The sequence below is a fragment of the Brachycentrus maculatus genome, unplaced genomic scaffold (genome assembly GCF_059751285.1).
Source record: "Brachycentrus maculatus isolate JH-2025_06_01 unplaced genomic scaffold, ASM5975128v1 h1tg000503l, whole genome shotgun sequence".
NCBI lineage: Eukaryota > Metazoa > Arthropoda > Insecta > Trichoptera > Brachycentridae > Brachycentrus > Brachycentrus maculatus.
In genome coordinates, this window is record NW_028281249.1 from 49199 (window position 1) to 72855 (window position 23657).

General features: G+C 36.3%; 1 protein-coding gene across 2 annotated transcripts; it reads left to right on the forward strand.

The window, feature by feature from the left end:
- The first annotated feature begins 1127 nt into the window (after positions 1–1127).
- On the forward strand, positions 1128–18111 carry Kaz (E3 ubiquitin-protein transferase Katazuke). Of its 2 annotated transcripts, XM_088272521.1 has the most exons (9): positions 1128–1346; positions 2881–3036; positions 3705–3842; positions 6201–6278; positions 9100–9229; positions 10856–10992; positions 12618–12756; positions 13752–14092; positions 17891–18111. In XM_088272521.1, exons 1-9 carry the CDS (start codon positions 1308–1310, stop codon positions 17987–17989), a joined length of 1257 nt encoding a protein of 418 aa, XP_088128647.1. In that variant the 5' UTR covers positions 1128–1307; the 3' UTR covers positions 17990–18111. The 2 variants fall into 2 exon arrangements, with proteins under 2 accessions (XP_088128647.1, XP_088128648.1); XM_088272522.1 differs by lacking the exon at positions 6201–6278.
- The last annotated feature ends 5546 nt before the right edge of the window (positions 18112–23657 follow it).

A 23657-nucleotide genomic window follows, 5' to 3' on the forward strand; every position in this document is an offset into this window, starting at 1 on the left:
AATTGTTTTGATAGTAGTCCTGTGATATATACTTTCTAAATATATAAATATGAATTCATACTTGTATATGTTTATTTAAATAAAATTATAAATATATATATATATATATATATATATATATATATATATATATATATATATATATATATATATATATATATATATATATATATATATATATATATATATATATATATATATATATATATATATATATATATATATATATATATATATATATATATATATATATATATATATATATATATATAAACGTATTGTCCCACATATATATTACACAAATATTAAAAGTATATATTTGCGCCATCACCCATATTTATTTAATAAAAATAAAAAGTATTTTTCTCATTCCTTAAATATATTAAAAATTGATCAAAATATTATATGACATAATAAACAAACTAAAATTGTTGATTTACACCTCAACCATACACACATAAAAAAAAATCACACAGTGTTTTACGATAGTTGATCAAATGATACATGATCAATACGAAACATTTTTATTTCCATAGCACTCTTCCTTTAGGTTTATAGTATTGGTTTTATCATGTGCTATGCGATACTTTGAGTTGTTGAAACATACCTGATACTTTAAGCTATGCGTATTTGATTTGTCCTCATATTTGAGTAAAACACTTTTTACATGGTGAAACACTTTTACGATACCATTTTTTGCATCGTTTAATTTGGAAATATTTTTAAGTACCACTCGAGTGTAAATTAAAAATGAAGTTTAAAAAATCCTTGTGCATTGATGAAAAATATTAAGAGCAAAATCAAAACAGTGAATTAAAATATTTCAAATCGATAAAAACTTCTCTGACATTTATAACTTTGTGTCCAGAGGACATTTTATATGTATATTTATGTATGGGCCCACGTTTTTAACCGATTGCACCTTCTCCTGATTATTTTTTAATGGTATTTCACTTAATGTCACTTCAAATTTTAATTAACGAGTATTTGTTTCTTTTTTATGTTAATCCAATGAAAAAAAATTATGTACCATAGACAATAAACAATGTCATTGGTCAAAGTTAAGACGATGTAACGAATAGGCTATATAAATATTTCTAGAGTAGCCATAAATAAAAAAAAGAACTATATGTAAATACTCGTCAGCTGAGACGCAAGTTCTCGATTATTGGCAGATTTTGTTTTTTTTTCTCGATTGGATTTGTGAAACATTTCTGGGGTCTGAAATCTTCATGGATTTTAGCGTCTTGCTTTAAAATCCGTGAGAATAATCACTCGAACGAGCCATCACCACGTCGTGATCGAAAATGAACGATATAAAGTCATTGGAACATCCAACATTGAAGGTAATTTTTCTGGATATATTATTGTCTTCGCATATGGTTAATTTAATTTTTTCAATGTTTTAGTCAAGATTCGATTATAATCTGTATTGTGTCATTATTGTTATCGAGAGCTATTTTAAAAAAAGGTGACAATATTTATTTTTAATGAAAAAATGGTTTTCAATCTCAATAATGGCGTTACACGATGGCGTTTTACAATTGAGATGATTTAAATTATTGGCCTTGAACCTTTGTTCTATTTTAACGTCGTCATGTAAATTAAGTTTAAATAGAAAATGTAGATTTAATCTTAAAGGTTGTTAAACTTTTTTTAATCCACATTCAAACTGTAATAATGTTGTTATTATTTTCAGTCCAGAGTTTGTTTTCCTTTGTTAATGGATTATTGATTTTATACAGCTGCTAAAAAAAAGCGTAATAAAAAAGTATTTTTAGTTTTAAGTGCAAGGTTCAAAGAATTGTCTGCATTTTAAAATATTCTTGGCTTACTCCGTTAAGTTTCTAACTCCTATCTTAATAATGTAACCATTAAACATTTACGGATTAAGCTAACTATAAAAATATATCGCTAAGCGGAGTGTCTATATTTTTTATTTATTATAATATCCATTCAATCTCAATTGTAAAAGATATTTTGGTTAACACATAGTAAAATTATGCATTATTAGAATGTTTGGAATGTAATTTTATTATTTTTGTGCTGGTGTAGGCCTTGTGGCCTGTTTTTAAGAGTCGTCGATTCCCAGCTGTCAATCCATCTCTTAGATGGTCTACCCGGGAGTCGTCGTCTACATTTGAGGTTGGCCGTGCAGCACAATGTGGGGGAGTCTGGATGTTTCCATTCTCCTCATATGCACATACCATTGTCTCCTTTGTTGCCTTTCCCACCTGATGACACCTTCGATCTCGCATATTTCTCTTATCCTGGTGTTCCTTATTCTATCTCGTAGACTCTAACCGGATATGCAGAAGCATATCCAGTTAGTGACACCAAGGATGGTGTCTTCGTTTCTGACACTATTAGGGCGTTTGTGCACTACCCGTAATTTTACCGTCCGGCAGTCCGGTTTTGAAAAATGAAAGCGACTACGACAGTTTAGCGTGATCAAATTAACGCGTAATGTGTTCACACACCGATCCGAAGAAAGATAAGACAAAAGCACAAGCCGATCCAAGCCAATCATCGTTTTAAAATGCTTACTGATGTGCCGGATGGTTAAATTCCATGTATTTCCGTGTAGTGCACAAACATCCTTAGAGTGTTTTTTGTTACTGCTGTATCCGTTCTACATTCGATCCCATATGTCATGATAGCGGGTCACCCACAAGTTTTTCCATGTATTTCCGTGTAGTGCACAAACATCCTAAGAGTGTTTTTTATTACTGCTGTATCCGTTCTACATTCGATCCCATATATCATGATGGGGGCTGCACATAAGTTAAATATATTGAAATTTTGCTGCTGATCTTCATGTCAGGGTTTTCCAAATAGAATTTTATAAAGTTAAATAATAACTTGTCGCTCTATTGACAGGTGCCATACGAAATATTCAACAAAAAGTACCGCCAGGCTCAGAAGACTCTGGATGGGGAAGTCCGGCAGGTGCAGAATGTTGTAAACGAAATACAGAGCGGACTGGACAAGGAGAATGTTCCCGCCGGAGAGATCAAAAGACTGCTCGGAGGAATGGTAAATAGTAACGCTTTAATTTGCAAACTTACCACACAAAAGCAGAAGCTGTGGAATATATTTTTTTAAATTGTTTGTTTAATACATTTTTTTAAATCTCAACACAGATGAAGAATTTTTTATTTATTTATAATTTTTTTTTACAATACTGTGATATAATTTTTTATATTATATTTTTTTAATGAACGCCCCACTAAGCATAGCCCGTGATGAGACGTTCATTTACATTTACTAGATGTATTTATTGATTTGACGTTTAATTTGTAGAACTCCATTTTAATTTATGAATTAATTTTTAAATCAAACACAGATTTTTTGAGTCTACTAAGTAAAATAAATTAAAATTAAAATAAATACCGTGACAATTGTTTCGCCTAGGTATGGCATTTTCAAACGAATGTGAAGATTAAAGATTGTCTCCCATAAATTATTGCTGCACATGTTAAAACTATCACTTACGTACCTAGAATTGTATAGCTACATAAGGACCGTCAGTCCATTTAATATTCACATTCGTTTGAAAATGCCATAACTAGGCGAAACAATTGTCAAAATATTAATTTTTGTGTTTTTAATAAAATACAACTTAGTAAACTCAAAAAATCTGTTTGATTTAAAATTTCATTAATAAATTTACTGGATTTGTTGGAATAATGTTACGGCTTTAGGTGGAAAGGCTACAAAGCATGAAGCGCAAGGCTTCCGAAGCCATCAGTGAGGAGATCCGGGCGGGATGCGTTTGCAAACGGAGGCTGGAGCATCTCAAGGAACATGCGGAAGCAGCGTCTGACTCCAACACACCTCAGGTTGGTTTTATACCTTATTTCAATTGGGTCTCCTAATTATATTGCATTCCTAGAACTTATAACTTTCCTTCTGTCAATGCACTGTGAGTAAATGTCTATGGAGAAGGTTTTCCCAGCTAGATATTTAATCTGATTATAATCTTTAATGAAATGAAAAGTAAACACGATTGGTTAATCAGGGCCTCCAACATCAGCAATCTAATTTCATTTATTGATTTGACAGCCACTTTGTGGTAATATCTATCCATTTTTTAAGTTTTACTTAGTAAATACCACTATTTTTTCAAATCTATTGTGGCACGTGTTTTGATGCATTTCAAACAGGATGCGGAATGATGCCGAATGCATTGAAATATGCGTCACAATGGATTTTAAGAAATAGTGGTATTTACCAAGTAAAACTTAAATCGAAGCTGAGGGCTGATCACCTTTCCTTCATGTGTTAACAATCAAGGTAACACCGCGTTTATATGAGGCAGTGCCCTATGCACCACTGGGTGCGGACAAGGGTTTGAATGAATGAAAACTTAAACTAAAAATAGTATAAGATTTTAAAGTTAAAAATGTTTTTACACGTTAACAAATTTTTTAGTTTGCATTTATTTATTTTGATCATTTATATATTTTGAATTTCTGTCCTCACTGGGTTTTTCCGTGCTGAGGGCACTCCCTAATCAGACAGTTTTGCGCCATTCTATTCATCTTCTTTGTTTTTTTCATATCTTTAAGTTAGAATGAGCCGTTTATATATTAAGACAAAAATTTTAGGCCATGTTACTTCAAACATTATGGACTGAAATAATGCACTCTGTCATGATCAGTTTCAGCGACAAACTTTAAGTCATATTGTATTTAATTTCCAAAGTATTTTTTTGGGAATTTGGAAGTTTTTGACAAATGAACAGAAGTTCAAAATTGGATAATCCAATGGACTGCATCAAATGACCATGATATCTTCCAGCGCAGAATCCGTGCTTTGCCAGAAAGGTGTGTGAAAGTGGTACATAGCTAGCAATGGCAATTATTTCGATTGATATATTCTTTCACTTTGATATCAAAATATATAGTTAAATTTAGCAAATGAAACGACAGTTTCAGATGCATACACCTAATACAAATGATAAAGCATATTGGAACATGAGAATTTTGTACCAATCGTTGTCCCTTATCCATTTTGTATTTATGTACGAAGCCTAAATGATAGGAATTTTGGAACCCATTCCATGATATATTTCATTTTGTATGACTTAATTTAATTTAAGTATGTTTGCGTATTTGTATTTTCTCCACGCGTCACTGTGTACTTTAGTAATTCGTAGGTAGTAATTTGTGGCTACTGTGGAATTGTAATAACTCGCTCCTTCACTAAATACTTTATTCTCACTTTAGACTCGCTATTTTCTTATTTTTATAGATATTTTCAAAACACAAATACAATACTTTATAGTTGGTTTTATAACACACAAGAAAATATGGTTATTAAATATGTAAATAATTCTTTATCAATTCTATGATAGTATACATAAATAAACAATAATAAAAAATAAAAACTAAATTAAAATTTAAGATTTTTTTTTCGGTATCTTTTCAGTATACTTCTTTTCTCTAAGTATAAATAGAAAAAATATCCTTTTGAACTAGATGTTCTGTTGTCATTTGAAAAAATTAAAAATCGATTGAAAATCGTAAGAAAATAACACACCTTTGGTCACAAAAAACTGTGCTTATAGTATGACAACTATAATTTGTGACGTTTTGGGAAAACGGCGAAATGTACAAAAGCGGAACGTTTACCTATCCGGGAGTATAATAATTAATGTCTGACTTTCTCTGGGGAGTGGGTTCTTTTTATATGAAAAAGATTTCTTTTAACAAAATCTATGTGTGTAAATTATGTAAAAATAATTTAAAAAAAATAATAAAACTCACCATGTCTAAGTTTTATTTTATGACAAAATTCCATACAAATATCCACAGATGTCATTGCTATACAAGTTACATCATACCAACTGACAGACGGACTTCTACGTTCATTAATGACAATACTCCTTTGAGGAAAATTTATGACAAAATTATGATTTTTTTTTTATGACAAAATTACATACAAATATCCGCAGATGTCATTGCTATACAAGTTACATAATACCAACTGACATACAGACTTCTACGTTCATTAACCTCGACGCTCCTTTGAAGAAAATTCGCACCGACACTCATTTACGTCAATACTCCCGGAAAGGTCGAGGCCTCCCTGTATGGGAATGTGCGAGTGTGGATAGGGTAGGGTAGTTTAGGAGCTTGCTATTAGGATTCCACCGGTGATGCTGTGTTACTTGATAGCCTGATTTGATGTGACAGAGTACTGAGACTGCGCACGAGAGCTTGGGGCTCTGCTGCCTGTCCAAGGACCCGGGCTATGTCCCTGGCAGTGAGAAGGTATTCCCGCTTCAGTATACATTATTACCTTTTCCCCTCATCCGACCCGAACGCCCGTTTGGCCCATGGACCATGAGGCATCACTATCTTAAAAGCATTTTAGATGTGAAATATTTACTCATCAAGTGTCTGTTTATTGGCAAGTACAGTATACCCCCCTGTAACGTTGAGATAGGTACCGCGTTTATCAATGGGAACTTTGCGTTAATGTTTTTAAATTGTATTTTTATTTTAAATGACTCATTTCAATCTTTTCCTCAGGTTAAACCGTAAAAATACATATAATTTATATTTGAAGTAATAACTTTGTTTTAAAATCACTAAAGTGATTTTAAAACAAGTGATTTTAAATTTGTTTATAGTGATTTTAAACAAAGTTTGTAATTGTAAAAGTACAGTTTTAAAGATTAACCACTTATAACATTTCCTGTGATAATGCTGTATCTATCTCAATGTTATAGGGGGTTTTACTGTATTTCAGGCTTGGAATGCATTTGAAATAGTGTAAAATGCTACAGAGAAAACCCTTTTTTTCTTTTAAATGGTCTGTAGACTAAATGGCAATCGGGCGACCACTAGTAGCCATTCAAGTTCACCCTCGATACAAATTAGGCTAAGTTTACAGATCTCTGTGCAGATCATACACATCTACGCAGTATACGTAGTTCTGTAGGATCAATTTCACTTTCTGCTTCGTTTGTTTCATGCCAAAAATCCATTACTTGAGCTCTAAGGGCGCTTGTCCACTACCCGGAATTCTGTGTAATTTTACCGTCCGGCATATCAGTTAGCGTTTTAAAACGGTTGACTTGGATTGGCTTGTGCTTTTGTCCATCTTTCTTCGCATCGGAGCTCTTGATCCGTGCGTGAACACATTGCGCGTAAATTCGATCACGCTAAACTGTCGTAGTCGTTTTCATTTTTCAAAACCGGACTGCCGGACGGTGAAATCCCATGTAGTGGACAAACGCCCTAAGAATACGGAACTGTTTCAAACTATCGCCAGACTTGTCAAACTAGATGAATTTACTTATATTCAGTTCTCTGTAGCGCATATGGTAAAATGCACACGTCCAAGAGGCGTGTAGTTTTTTGACAGTAATTTATGATAGAAATTAATTAATAATGATTGTGATTTCATTTTAAAATGATCAAATCAAGTAGAATGTTGAATGTCACCATTTGTTTGGTTGAAATAAAATACAGCAAGCCCAGTATGTAACCTTAGGCGTGTTCTACATGTTTAATATATTTCTGAGCTTTTCTTTTCTCGGATACAGTTGAACATAATTTTTTTGACATTCTCTGTCAGTAATAGAACCGCCATGTAACACTGCATGCCTAGAACCAAAATGTTATCTCATTTATTGATTCGACAGTCGCTTTGTGGTAATATCTATACTTCTTAAAATCCGTACTTGGAAAGTGGTTAAAATCCAAATTATTGAGACACTTTATTTTCTTAACTGTCAAAATAATCTATTAATATCACCAGTTAATGAATATGACAAAACCAAGTTATCAATACAGATTTTATAATGCGTTTGAAAACTTTTTTATAAAGGATTTTAAACTGATTTTATGAAGGGAGAAATAATAAAATAGCTGACGACTTATCTGGTGTAATTGATTAATTAAAAATGAATCGTTCAAAATAATATCACTGGACTGCGTGTAAATATTCCATTTAATAAATTACGTAGATATTTAGGGTTCCAAAATACACTAAACATGTTTTAATGTAGATTATTTGATAAAGCTATTCACCCATTTTTATGTACAAACCTCAATATCATAAATATTTATTGAAAATAAATCTACAACCCATTTTTTAGAAAAAAAATATTAATTTTATTTGATTCTGAAAACTACACTGTTTATGTAAGAAAATTTGGTATTTTCACTTTTTTTGCACTTATGTTAGGAAATTTCTTAAAACTTTCTACATTGTCGCGAATATGAACAAATTGTGATGTCATCAGGTGTGACACAAATCTTGCCATAAACATTCTGTATAGAGCCTTTTTTGCAAGCGGAGAAGCTTTATACTTGCCGTTACAGGGAATCCAAAGGGAAATACTAGGTTAGCAATCACACACAACCAGTCTTATAAAAATGATCAATTTCATTGAAATATAACAAAAATACTTGTTTATAAAAATGGTTATTTGTTTTTTTTGTTGTGTAGTTTTGAATATCCTTTTTAAAATTTGAAATTTTCTATCCCAATTGTTATATCTCGGAACTATGCAAGTTAATGGTTAAATTTCATTAATTGATTCGGCAGTCACTTTGTGGTAAAATCTGTCCATTTTGAATTAATGTTTTACTTAGTAAATACCACTATTTGTATAGTGTGAAATAGTGGTATTTACTAAGTAAAACTTGAATATTAAAATTAATGGTGTAGTTGGATAGACGGTCGACTGCGAAACTGGTGTCGCGGGCCTGATTCCCGCCAATTGCAAAACTAATTCAAGAAAGATTTATTTTCAATTGGTCTGGGTGTTTGTGATATGTTTTTCACATTTACCTTCCCTATTCTTACTATCCTACCTGCAGACAAGCCTCTAAAAGTCTTTATTTTTGCGCTTTTGCTTTGCAGATTATTCCTTTAAAAAAAATAACCTTAAAAGAATCGCTGTGCAAATTTCAGCCTACTAATTAAATTGGGCTTGCAATCATGATGCCAGATGTTGTTCATTTCTTCAATCGATTCATCAATTCACTTCACCGTATAGAAGAAAAAAAATGTGTAGGGATAGGAAGAATAAAAATGTGTAGGGGTAGTAGGGCCGGGCTATAGAATGTGGTTTTCTAGGCGTCGCTGAACCAGTGGAGGAAAACCCGGCTGGACAGAATGCTGATAGAATACTTCCTGCGTCAGGGCTACTACCAAGCAGCCAACGATCTCGCCGACAAATGCAATCTTAGGGATTTGACTAATGTTGGTGAGTAAAGTCTCTAATATCTCGATCAATTTCTTGGGCTGTGTGAAGTCATTCAGAAGTGCCAGTCAGGGGTGGCGCTCGGCACTGACGGACCACTCACCGGATCCGTTGGTTCTGATGGCATGATTTATAAAAGTATCAGATAGATTTTGGACAGTATGTTAGGGATTCCTTAAGGTGGAGTCTGACCGGAGCATTTCGTCGTAACATAACGTCGTAACATCGCTCGTGAGCATCACCGAGCATCCGAAACTATGGATGGAGCGCTCGGCTCGGTGTACTCACTGCCTGAATGCTCTGCTCCGGTCAGTCTCCACCTTTAAAGGTTGGGCAAAAAAATTTGATTCATATTATTATTTTTTTTTTTAATAAGTTATAAATAATATCGATATTTAGAATTAAAAGATCATTTATATCTTACAATTAGTTATAATATTATAAAAATTAAAGTTACAAAAATAAGAGAAACGACAAAAACTAAGCACACTAAACCAATTTTGTTTACGCAAAAAGTAAGTTATATAAGTAAGCCGTGATTTTATTAAAAAGATAGATATATAAGATAGATATAAAAGATTTAGATATATTTTTATGTATCAAGGTAAATAAACGATATGCAACAAATTGATACAAATATGCAACATATATTTTGCATAGCTAAAAAGTTTTTATTTGTGAGTTACTCGCACCCCTACTCCATTTCTTTCAACAACGGATGTCGTCAATCAGGTCAGGAGTCATTTGATGTGCAGTATTATGCGCACGGCATAAAAAGGAGGTGGACATTGAGCGAGCAGCATTTACTTGAAATTTAGTTGGTGATTTTTTATAATGTTGCATACATTTATTTAACCGCCTTACACATATGAATATAGGTGATACGCGCGGTTTTTCTACACCATTCTGCGCTAACCCGTTATCACCTACGCGCACAAAAAAAGATATCTGTTCCAAAAATATTGCATGCGTACCGCATACACTGACAAATTTTTGTCAGGTTTCACGCCTGACAATATTTTGTGACAATAAACGTTATAATTTTTTTGCTTCTTTATAAAAAATATGGCTGAAAATAACCCAAAGGTAGGGTGGTTAACTAATCTCCGAGAGATACTTTTGTTGCGTGATCAATCCTGTGCTCCAGATTTAAGAGAAAAGTGGAATATAATATAGAATTAGCGAAACTAATTAACTAACCTTGCTAACCATACACACAGCTCTTCTCTATCACTCTCTCTTTTATGGTGGGGACTGACTGGAGCATTACGTCATAATGTAACATTAACGTGATCAATCCTGTGCTCCAGATTTAAGAGAAAAGTGGAATATAATATAGAATTAGCGAAACTAATTAACTAACCTTGCTAACCACACACACAGCTCTTCTCTATCACTTTCTCTTTTTCTGACATTTCGTCGTTATGTAACATTCGCGGCGAGCATCCGAACATCGGATAAAGTATTCGGAATGAGCTCGGCTCGCTGTAGTGACTATACGAATGTTCGCATCGTAACGTGTTACGTTACGACCAAATGACTCCGGTCAATCCCCACCTTTACAGTTCACTTTACATCATTATATTAGTTTAAAAGGAAGAATCTAAGGTTGTAATGGTGGTCTTGCAGATATATTCCTGGTTGCACGCGAGGTGGAGAGGGACTTGAGCAACCACGACACGGGGAAATGCCTGCAGTGGTGCGCCGACAACAAATCCAAGCTCAGGAAGCTCAAGTCCAATATGGAGTTCAAGATTAGGATACAGGTACGCCTCGTATGCCCGTATGCCCATCCACACTAACGCCAACCAACTGTCTTATTATTATTTAGATGGGAATTGCATTTATTATTTACCTTGCTTATTATGCACAAGGTTTATAGATCATTTAGTGGATTTTTGTTTCTTCCAACTAAATAAATATGTTTAAAGTTTTGTACTGACATTTCTTGGCGGAAATGCATTTTATAGAATAAAATAACAACTATGTAATTTTTTCCAATTTTATTTGACCAACAATCGGGTTTCATTGTAACCGACATCATCAGACTGGTTATATACACAACAAGGCAGGAGTTGAAACCACGATTTTATATAATTTTTCTGACAAATTGAATTTAAATTGAACGAGTTTAAGTATTGTATTATATCGCTCACTCCTTTCAACAACGTCATAAATCAAAATTTACAATTTTCAGTTGTGCATTTTTTCGGAATGCCCAGAAAATGTACTGTATCCCAGCAAAAGCGGCATATTTTTAACTTAATATTTTCCCGCTACAGGGCAGAAAGTGTTGTTTTTGCATTTTGAAGAAAAGTATTGCTAAATATATTCTTTTTTAAATATACTAAATATTTTTCCAATGGAGAAAAAACATTCATCGTAACGGACATCATCAGACTGGTGTGAGGCTAGACAAAATTCTATGTTATATACACAACAAGGCAGGAGTTGAAAACCACAATTTTATATAATTTTTCTAACAAATTGAGTTTAAATTGAATGAGTTTAAGTATTGTACTAAAATAATAATTATATGTAATTTTTAGACATATCATCAAAGATGAAGAAGAATATGGAAGTCTGGGCATTTACGGGGCTGACGACCGTCGTACGCTGGTTTAAGTGATCACTTTACACACGTGTAACATTCACCAATTCTACCCATTATTGACAACCACACTACTTAAATTCTTGGAAGCTCTATATATATGAACCAATTTAGAAACCTTGTTCTTGAATCACTAGAACTTCACTAGAGACATCTATTGGTGAGGTGTAAAGAAGTTTTTTATTAAGCAGAAACTCTTATATTAGTATGTGAGGTCCGAATTCTGGATTATAATCACACACATGAGAAACGCCAGAAAATAACATTTTCATTTTTATTATTAAGCTTATAATTTGACCAGATAATTTATTTACAACATTTTGAGTGTGTCCAAATACTTGTTCACAAAATTAGGATAATCTCCAATTACAGGAGTTATTTTCATATTATTTTTTGTCAAAAAATGTAATTACATGTAAGTTATGGTAAAGGTTTTAGGCATGATTTGATATAATTTTATGTTGGAAATGGATTTTGTAGGTGAATTTAAATAATATTATTTAAATTCATATAGTGGGAAAAATTACGTAGTAGTTATTTTATTCTATAAATAAATATGTTTTTCTTTGAGTCTGTGTTGGGAACAGGAGAGATAATTTAGTGTGGGCCAATCAGGAATTTGTCAGCATTTGCTCATTGCTGGGAAGAAACCACGTTGCACTCTTCAGGAGAAGGCGGACTGTTGACTGTCATCAACTGAAGAGGGTTGGGCATGTTGTGTCCCAGCTGGAGCCGTCTGTTGGTAGGGAAGGAAGCTCAGATTGGTATTGTGGGTTCCAGGAGTACATCGAGATGGTCCGACAGGACAGGCGCCTGGAGGCGGTGAAGTACGCCAAGAAATACTTCTCCAATTACGAAGAGGGACAGCTGCCCGAGATCCAGCAGTGCATGGGCATGCTGGCCTTCTCACCTGACACGGGTAATATTCCCTTCCATTTGCAGGCGTAATTTTATTTTGAAAAAATAGATAAATTGTATAATAATAATAATAAATTTGGATTACTTATATAGCGCCATTTTCGTAAAATACTACCTCAAGGACACTTCACTGTGAATGAATTGGGGAAAATATTATGGAAATGATTTAGCAAACAAATGTGTTTTTAGTTTTTTTCTAAAGATCATCTCACTCTCTCTATTTCTAACCATCGGTGGAAGAGCATTCCACGCCATCAGCCCCGCAACAGCAAAGGCACGTTCGCCAAATTTAGTGCGCTGGTTGCGAGCTGGTAAGATCACTTTGCCCATTGCAGTTGTTGTAGCCGATCGTAGCGTGAGACGTCTATCGACCAATTCATCTGGAATACACAGCTCTTTTAGATACTCTGGAGCCATATTGTGTATTGATTTATACATGAGTAGACAGAGTTTATGCTCCCTTTCGGGAAAGCGTAACCAGTGCAGTTTGTGAAGTAGTGGGGTGATGTGGCTGAATTTAGAAATTCCAAAAATCTCGCTGCTGCGTTTAACACTGATTGCAGTCGTTACTTTTTATATATTCAAAAACATAAATTAAAATCAAACACTGATTTTTTGAGTCTACTAAATTGTATTTTATTATTAACACATTAACTACCAAAAGCCGACTAGTCACCTTATCGCTGCCAACCATAAACGACCATAAACACCGATTACATAGTCGGTTTTTCTACCCTACGTACTGGGAATAATTCTCACAATTATGTACATCATTATATCGATTTCAAATTTGAACTATTCATTTAAAAATGATATTTATCTTTAACTAAAAAATATTAAAATTGACATGAAATATTTTAAGCCTTTCAAAAAATCGTTTGTAAATAAAGTGTTAAGGATAAATTTATTATAAAAATAAATTTGTGACTATTGTTTGCCTTGTTATGGCATAACTGTGTATTTGCGTGGTATGTAACGTGTGGGTTGGTCATGTAGAGGTGCAGCCATACGCGGAGCTGTTCAAGCGGTCGCGCTGGCAGCAGCTGGTGTTGCAGTTCCGGAGGGAGAACTACCGGCTGCTGCAGCTGCCGGCGGCGAGCGTGCTGGCGGTGGCGCTGCAGGCGGGGCTGAGCGCGCTCAAGACGCCGCAGTGCTACTCTGCGCCCGCGCGCGTGGCCTCCTGCCCCGTGTGCAGCGAGCCGCTCAACTCGCTGGCCGCCTGCCTGCCGCACGCGCACTGCTCCCAGTCGCGCCTCGTCTGCCGCCTCTCGGGCGAGCCGCTCAACGAGCACAACCAGCCCATGATGCTGCCCAACGGCCAGGTCTACGGCGAGAAGGTATACTGGTCGCCACATAAGAAAGCCAAACTAACACTTCAAGAAATCATTTGTGGTATATTCTTCTCCGTCTTATTCCTCATTGCTGAGGGTTGTGACCCTTGCAGGAGCAATGACTCTTCTCCAGTTATCCCTTGACTGCGCTGCACGTAGCGCTCCGACCACTGAGGTGCCTGCTGCTGCCTTAATTTGATCAGTCCATCGTGTGGGGATCTTCCTCTCCCTCTCTTTCCCTCCAGGCTACCGATCACAACTAGTCGTTCCAGGCTATCCTCGTTGCCACACGCAACGTGTCCAAAGAACTGGAGAATCCGTCGGGTACAGATATTGGCCAGAGTCAAGCCATCCAAGCGTAGTTCTGTATTATTGTGTATTGTGTTATATGCAAGCATGTAAATGTAGTAAAATCACGTGTTTCGATAAGCTGGACTTCTGTTTGTATACATTGACCATGTCTGGAGTTTCCAATTTGGGACAAGGAAATGCGTTGTCCGGCAAACCAAGGAAGTTGTGTTAAATGTTTATAAAAACATTCAGAATAAACGTGAAGCATTGATGGATGGCTTGTAATATATTTATATTTTTTCACCACGGTCACCCTACGAGACTTTGGCATTCTTAACTGGCGACAACTCTACCCACCCCACCCTACCTTCCCTCATACAGAGTTACTATACACCCATGCATACAAAGTATTCTTGAACAATCAATTCATTTTTGGATATAACGAAAAACTAACAATTATGCAATCATACTAAATGTCTAGGAATCTTAACACACTGTTTGCGGGCACTTTTTTTGTCAATCCTGACCCTAATAACATTCAGACAGTCTGCCTCCCGACCCTCAGAATACAAATTATAGTAAACCCTACAATGTTGAGATAGGTACCCCTTTATCTTAGGGAATGTTATAAGGGGTCAATGTTTTAAACTTGTGGTGCCTCATTCGGCCCCGACCACCATAGACGAACTGTAGATGACGAACCATAGATGACCTCGCCATTGCAAACAGCATGACATCACCACGCCTTTAAAAGCGATGACGACGCAAAGTACCTTCTCTCGCCACCTCACCAGCAGCCATCCATAAACTGTATTTTTACATTGAAATGGGTCATTTAAAATTAAAATACAATTTAAAAACATTGACCCGCCTATAACTTCCCCTCCAATAATGCGGTACCTATCTCTACGTTACAATGTTTTTTAGTGTCTCTCGCTAGAGCTTTAGAAAGCAAACAAATAGAACGCTTATAAGCATCTCCTGCTTTGTATGTAAATAACGCTTTTAAGTGTTTCCCGCAAACAATTTGTTAGCCTGTGCGGGGTAGTGAGTATCCGCAAACAATTTTATTTTAATGATATAATTTTATCTTTTTTAAAATATTAAATTGTAGTATACACAATAACATATTTTTAACTAGAAATTTGAAAGGCTCTTTTTATCATCAGCATTTTTACAGGTCAAATCTCTTTGTAGCGAATACCGAATTAACGAAATTTCCAGTATAACGAAATTTCCAGTATAACGAATCTGCAATTCATCCCTGGAAAACTTCCATATTAAATGTACTGAACCAAAATTCAATGTAGCGAAGCCGATCTCAGAATAACAAACTTTAAAAAAAAAAAAATACAATTCATTTTAAAACATTGAGAAGTCCAAAAGAAAATTTACGATTTTTTTTTATCAATAATTAAAAACCTATGTGAGCTTTTAAATTCACTTTTCTTTCATTGCCTATAAATTTATTTTTTTCCAGTAAAGCGATAATAAAAATTAAAAATGTGTCATATACTAAACATCCAGTGTAACGAATTTTCTTCTTCTCCGTCTTAATCCTCATTGCTGAGGGTTGTGACCCTTGCAGAAGCAATGACTCTTCTCCAGTTATCCCTTGACTGCGCTGCACGTAGCGCTCCAACCACTGAGGTGCCTGCTGCTGCCTTAATTTGATCGGTCCATCGTGTGGGGGATCTTCCTCTCCCTCTCTTTCCCTCCAGGCTACCGATCACAACTAGTCGTTCCAGGCTATCCTCGTTGCCACGCGCAACGTGTCCAAAGAACTGGAGAATCCGTCGGGTACAGATATTGGCCAGAGACAAGCCATCCAAGCGTAGTTCCTGGCGAATGGACTCATTGGTGCGTCTAGCTGTCCATGGAATTCGGAGCATGCGCCTCCAACACCACATTCCGAAGGCATCAATTTTTCTCCTTTCTGCTGCTTTTATAGTCCATGTTTCAGCAGCATAGAGAAAAATGGAGTGGACCAAGCTCCTGACAAGCTTCATCTTGGTGTTGTTACTCACACCCCGGTCTTTCCAAATTTTGTCTAGCTTAGACATGGCACTTTTGGCGATGGCGATACGACGTCTAATCTCTCCTTCACAAGTTCCTTCATTGCTGATTTGAGATCCAAGGAACTGGAACTCGTTTACTATCTCTAAACCTTCCAGTGAGTTCCCGAGATCACCAAACTTCTTAGATCGATCTATGATCATGATCTTGGTCTTGCTTTGGTTAATCTCTAGTCCCAGTGCCTTGCTCTCAATCTCTACTCGTTTAAGGAGATCTACCATCTCTTTTGGGTCTTTGGCCAAAAGTGTTGTGTCGTCCGCATATCGTATATTGGACAGCTTTACGCCACCAATGGACACTCCTCCATTCCATTCGTAGAGAGCCCTGCGCATGATGTATTCCCCATAGATGTTAAACAGGTCAGGGGAGAGTATGCATCCCTGTCTTACACCTTTCTCAGTGGGGAAGCTTGCAGTGTTTATGCCATTGATTCTTACGATTGCCTTACTTTGGGCATAAAGTCCATGGATGAGTTTTATCAAATAGGATGGGACTCCCATCTCCATGAGTACTTTCCACAGATGTTCCCACTTCACGCAGTCGAAAGCTTTCTTGTAATCGATAAAGCATAAAACTGTTGGCGTCAGGAACTCTCGGCTTTTTTCGATCACTTGGCGGATGTTGAGGATCTGCTCTCTTGTTCCTCTTCCTTTCACAAAACCAGCTTGTTCCTTTGGTATTTGCCATCCAATGTAACTGTGTAATCGTGCTTTTAGAACATATAGCATTATCTTGCTGGTGTGAGAGATAAGTGCTATTGTCCTATAGTTTTCACACTTTTTGGATGAGCCTTTTTTGTGAAGAGGAATGAAAACAGATTCAGCCCATTCCTGAGGCCATGTTCCCGTTCTCCATATGAGGTTGCAGAGATCCAGCACTGTTTTTATGCCCTTATCCCCTAGTTCTTTAAGAAGCTCGGCCTGTGTGCAGTCATTGCCGGGGGACTTGTTGCATTTTAGTTTTTTCAGTGCATTTCGAATCTCTTCTTCCAAAATGTCGGGTTCCATGGTTTGATTCTCAAAGGAAGGACTTCCTGCTGTTGAGGTCTCGGCATATAGTCCGGAGCAGTAACCTCGCCATCTCTCCAAGACGCTGCCAATGTCCGTCAGAACGCTTCCATTTTGGTCCTCTATTGCCCATGTCTGTGACGAATTTTCATTATGGCGAAATAATGTTTGGTCCCGTGAAGTTCGTAATACCGAGATTTGTCCTGTAGTATGGTTAGAATTGTTCAGCACTAAAATGGTGTATTCGGCTCAACACAGGCCATGCCTAAAGAGCCGTAATACGTATAATAAATGTGTATATGAAATGAATATGTATATTGAATGTATCTATGTATTATGAAAATAAATAAATAAAATTCAAGTGTCATTGTCTTCCTTGCGTCATGTTGGTAAATTTATAATCAAGTTGATTTTGGTTTTTGTGTTTCAGGCTCTAAAAGAGATGATGAAGGAAAGAGGTGCCATAATTTGCCCGAAGACCAAAGAAGTTTTCTGTATGAAGGTAGTGGAGAAGGTTTATGTGATGTAGAAATAGATTTTCTGAAACAACTTAAACACATTCGATTTAAGACAACATACTTGTACTGTTTGTAAACTTTATTTTTTAACTCATATAAGATAAGGTACAATATTATATGATCTGAACACAAATGCTTGTTTTATTTTTTACTTGTAAGCGGTTGGTAAGATTGGCTGCTATGTAGTATGTACAGGGTCATTCATTTCATGGTGTCAAGATGAAAGTGCTGGCATTTGACACCTGTCCAACTCAGCTGTCATCTAAAGTGTTATATTACTTATGTTACTGCCGTAACTCTCGCTATGCCACTGGGGGGCCCGTCGTCTGTAGCACAGCTATGGCTCTGCCGTTGTAAGTGGCAGAGACTCACCGCAGCTCAGTCCGGTCGGCGTAGCCGAACAATATCCACTGGCCCTGAAAAGGGCCTCCGACTTGGGTATCGGTCTAATGGATACCAGACTGAGGTACGGAGAGCAGGATCACAAGGAGATCGCACTGACTCGTGTGTCGAAGCGTACTCACTAGCCTTGAGAAAGGCTTTCCAACGGTCCGTTGTTGGTGCAGTGAGACGGCGAGTCAGGCGAAGTCCGGCGGCGAATTCTTGAGGCGAAGGAGCGAAATGGAGAAATATAAAAGACCAATTCGGTTTTTTCACACTGCTTTATTCAAATTTGGGTTTCTACAGCCGGCACGGTTTTGTGCCGTGTCGGCGCTTCTCGGCGCTGAATAACGGTAAAGTACCGTTGCTCGGATAACGGGACTATACCGTTATCCGAGCTTTGTCCGTACGGGCCCCTCTCTGCTGGCGACCGCGCTCCCCGCTCCCCGCCTTCCCTTCCGGGCGCGCGGAGCTCAGTCGACCGATTTGTCTCGTATGGACTACATCAAATTACATGTATGAGCTAGGATACAGGCTTATTTTAATTTATACATTTTATCCTTAATATTAACGCTTATTTTATTCCTAATACTAATGGCTCAGGGCCAGACGTCCGCAACAACTTAAATGTTTGCCATTTACGACAATGCATCGTTCAACAAACGAACCATGAGTTGAAATCATTAAAACTTACTATAAAAGTGGTCATTTAAACGTAGCCACTTTTCGCGCATTATACGCGCTGATTATGGTCGTCATAATCTACCAACTACGCAAATAATCGGAAAAATTGTGAAGATTTTTGAAGAGACTTTCCACTCTGATGTCGTAAGGCTGTCATAATGTCGTCACTGATGTTTGGTGTGCTCTATGGTCGAAAGGTGTCATTGGCCCGTATTTTTTCGAAAATGCCAAAGGGCAGACGGTTACAGTCAATTCGGAGCGATATAGTCGAATGATAACCTATTTTTTTGGCCGGTTATTGAAGATCATGACTTGGACGATATGTGGTTCCAACAAAACGGGGCAACAATCCCCACAACACAATTAATTATGGCTTTATTGCGTGAAAAGTTTCCTGGTCGCGTAGTTTCACGTTTTGGCGACGTCATTTGGCCATTAAGATCATGCGATTTGACTCCGTTTTAATTTTTTTCTGTGAAATTACGCAAAAGACCATGTTTATGCGAATAATCTTTACATAACATTACCCAAGTTATGGCCGAGAAACCCCCCGAAATGTGCGTAACAGTGGTTAAAAATGACCTCAAAAGAATCGCATGGATGGAATCTTCCCGAGGTGCCATTTGAATAATATTGTTTTTCACACTTAATGGCAAAGTCCAAACTTTATAATGAAATAAAATTTCCATAAAAAATGTATCGCTGTGTGTGTTTTATTTAGCTTTTCTTTCCAAACCGAAAAATGAATGACCTTGTATTTCATATTTTATATCCTTAAAAGCTTTTTCTACACTATTGTCTTCATGACGCCATCCGCATTGCTCCATGCTGATGAACTTGTGGCAGCCTTGATCCTCAGAGCAACTCGATACGAATTCCCAGTGGCCAGTACATCACACAAGCTTGTACGAGTACAGGTATGTAACTCTGAGTGCCCTAAGCTTTCGCCGCTATCCTCCTTTTCCTTTCCTTTCTCCCATCCGCCTTTGTGGTGTAATGGTTAGCGTGTTTAGCTACCATGCTCGTGGTCCCAGGTTCGATTTCCGGGGTGGGGGGTGAAATAAAGTATTAATGATTTTACACTGTAATATTTATTGAATATTACCCTGGACTGGTCCCTGAAGCGCAGGAGTGATCGATCACCTTACTTTCATGTAAATAATTATTGAAATAACACTGCATCTATACGATGTAGTACCCTATGCACCATTGTGTGCAGATAAGGTTATAAGAATCCATTCTCCCTCCATTTCCTTTCCCATAAAGCAATAATTTTCTTCACCCTAAGCTGCTTCACTTACGTCATTTGTACCTATTGAATATATTCTGGATATATTAAAATCTGTAGTCAGGACTGATCACCTTGCTTTGATGTGATCAATAATTGTGTTAACACCGCATCAATCCGATGCGGTGACCTATGCACCAATCGTTTTATCATACATGGGAAAAGAGAGAAGTTATGGAGATTATATAGAGGAAAAAAAACCAGAACACTTTGGCCATATGATGGGAGGAAAATACGGTTTATTATTACAAATGTGGTTTATTATTACAAGGCAAAGTGGAAGGCAAACGCAGCATAGGAAGAAAGGTTACATCCTGATTTAAAAACTAGAGATAGTGGTTCCACTGTAGTAATTTTGCTGTTTAGAGCAAGCAGCTGGAGACAAAAAAAAAATTGTCACAATGATTGCCATCCTTCAGCGTGGGCTGACACAATAAAAAGAAAAATTGGAGACACAAAAAACAGTGTAACACCTTTAATGAGCAAAATTTCGCATGAGTTACAGAGAAAAGGCAAGTCCCTTTTTCACGACATTCAATTGTGATCCGGGACTTCCGCGCCAGTCGAAACAAAAATGTTTCGCTTAGCGAGTGTTTTGCTATATTAATCTTACTCATTAGAGTAAGATTCCGGAATGAATTATGCTCGTTATGAGAGGTTCCACTGTATATGGAAGTCTGAGCATCCCAGTGCATGGATGTATCGAGAACCTTACCAGTGTGATCTAAGATCATTGCATACATAAAAATTTTAAGAATTATGTGCAATATGGATGTTCAATAATGGGCAGAGTGGTGAATGTTACACAAGTGTATAAAGTGATCGCTTAAGCAGGCCAAATGCCAGGTCGTAAGGCTCTTGAGATGCTCAGACTTCCATATACTTCTTCTTGGTGTAGACCTTGTGGCCTGTTTTTATGAGGGATTAGCCTCCTGCGATGTCGATTCCCAGCTGTCGATCCATCACTTTAGTGGTCTGCCCGGAGTCGTCTACCGTAGGGTTGGCCGTACAGTGCAATGTACGGGAGTCTGGGTGGTTCCATTCTTCCATACACGTGTTTCATATAAAGTTGAGACGCTTTAAAAAAAAAAAGACATCTCATATGTAGGGAGAGTAATCTAGCATCCGATATAATAATAAAAAAATAATATAGTGAAATAATAAAATAAAAATTAGTAAATAATGCAATTTAAAATTTGGAGATCCATTTTATTAATCAACAATCACATGTGTAACAATACGTTTCTTATTATATTTTATTATGCATTACGGTTGTCTAGTAAAAAATCAACCCGAGGAACCATATTGCTCATTTGTGACTTATTTGTCAAAACTTTTTTTTAAAGAATCGCATTTGTGGATAACTTTATTAGGATGTCATATCGCTATACTATTCTATACTATACTCAGATAATTTGATGGAAGTCTTGGCAATGGTTTATATATCAACACTTGAATGCATAGTCGTGTTTTTCTCCGGAACACTTTAAAAACTTAATTTTAACACTTGTGTGACGTTCTCGAAAATGGTCAACATATTGACGTGCCCTACTTAAAGTGCTCTAACTACATTTTTGTCAATTTTGAGATATTTGGTGTACGTTATCAACAGACCATTACCTACAAATATAAATAAATAAAAAATAAAAAATTACACTTAGTTACAAAATTACACTAAGATGCTATCTACACCGAATTTTCGAAATGAACTGAACTCCTAAAACGCTAACTACTTAATTTTGAAATAAATATTATTTTATCATGTTTTTGAATGTTTAATATATACTAGTTTAGAATTTCAGATAAAACTGTTAATTAATAAAAAAAATACGTTGAAAAAACAGATTTGCAGATAGAGTACTTTACGTAGGGGCTGTCGATATTGTAGGGGTAAAACCATAGAGGTAAGCTCGGCTGTTCAAACTCAAAACACAGTAAGGGACATTTTTTTGTAGTACGTTTTTTTGTTGCATTTTTGGACTAAGTAGATTCTACTTAATCCAAAAAATGCAAAAAAAAGTCCCTTACTGTGTTTTAAGTTTGGACAGCCGAGCTACTCGGTTGGTTGATTGGGTGATTGTTTACTTCGTATGAATCATAAACAATTTTTTTAACACAAAAAATGTTTTCGTATAAAACACCAAAATATTACTCCAACCTCTATGGTTTTTGGCTCATCATTTCAGAGACATATATATTTTTTTACATTGTTATAATATATCTTCGCTCCATTTAAATTGGACAACAATACTTAAGTATTGTCCATGCTTTATTTATTTTTCGTTTCCATTTAGCAATATTGAAACAAATATTGGTTTCAGGAGGGCGAATTAGTATAAAAACTTTAATATTTATTGGAACCAATTCCATGAATAGCCATTTAATGAATTTTTTTTATTATTATTGCACATTTGCATTCTTAACACATTGTTGTCGGGACACAAAAGCGTTTCCGAAGATATGACGATTTAAACACAAATGTATAATTTTTTAAAAATATGTAAGAAAAAAAACGTTTACACCTGGCATTAATAAGAGTGCATATCTGCCCGACATCAATGTGTTAATTAACTGCCCATACGCTGGTTAAATGCCAAGGGGCACAATGCAAAAATAATGAACTCTTTATTTCAAAAATGGTATCTAACTCTTCAACACTGTTGTAACGGACCAGCTGAGCACACGGTTTCTGTCGCTCGGTCGATTTCGACGGACCGCGCTGGTTATGAGCAAATAAATATCTGTGCCATTGTATGAATAAATCATTCCACTCACACCGAGTTCTTCGTTTCACTTTGATCCTCACCGACCCTTCGCCACTACCTCGATTTCGAAATCTTCTGGGACTTGACCATCGCTACACCCACTGGACTACGAATAGACTACACGGACCTACAGCTCATAACTTTCGGGATTTACGACCCCGAGAGCGACGGAGCGGAGAAGTCACAGCCACACCTATACACAGTCTAGCGGTGTGTTGGACAGACGCTGTTTGTGCGACACAACTGTCATATTCGAAAGGCATCTATTCTAGCGTTAGAAATGTCCATTTCATTTAGAATCATGGGTGTCTTTTTCGAATTTGAATATGTTGACGAAATCGTCAACATATCTAAATCTAAATCTAAATAGATACCATTTTTGGAATAAAGAGTTTTTTTTTTTTTGCGTTGTTGGCCTTCGGCATTTAACCAGCGATATGTGTGTGGGTGTGTAAGTGTATGTATAACGTTGACCATTTCAACAATTCTATAAGAATTTGTACATTATTAGAAAATGAAATGGGTTACAAGAAGAGGATTTTGGTTTTTAAGATATTCAGT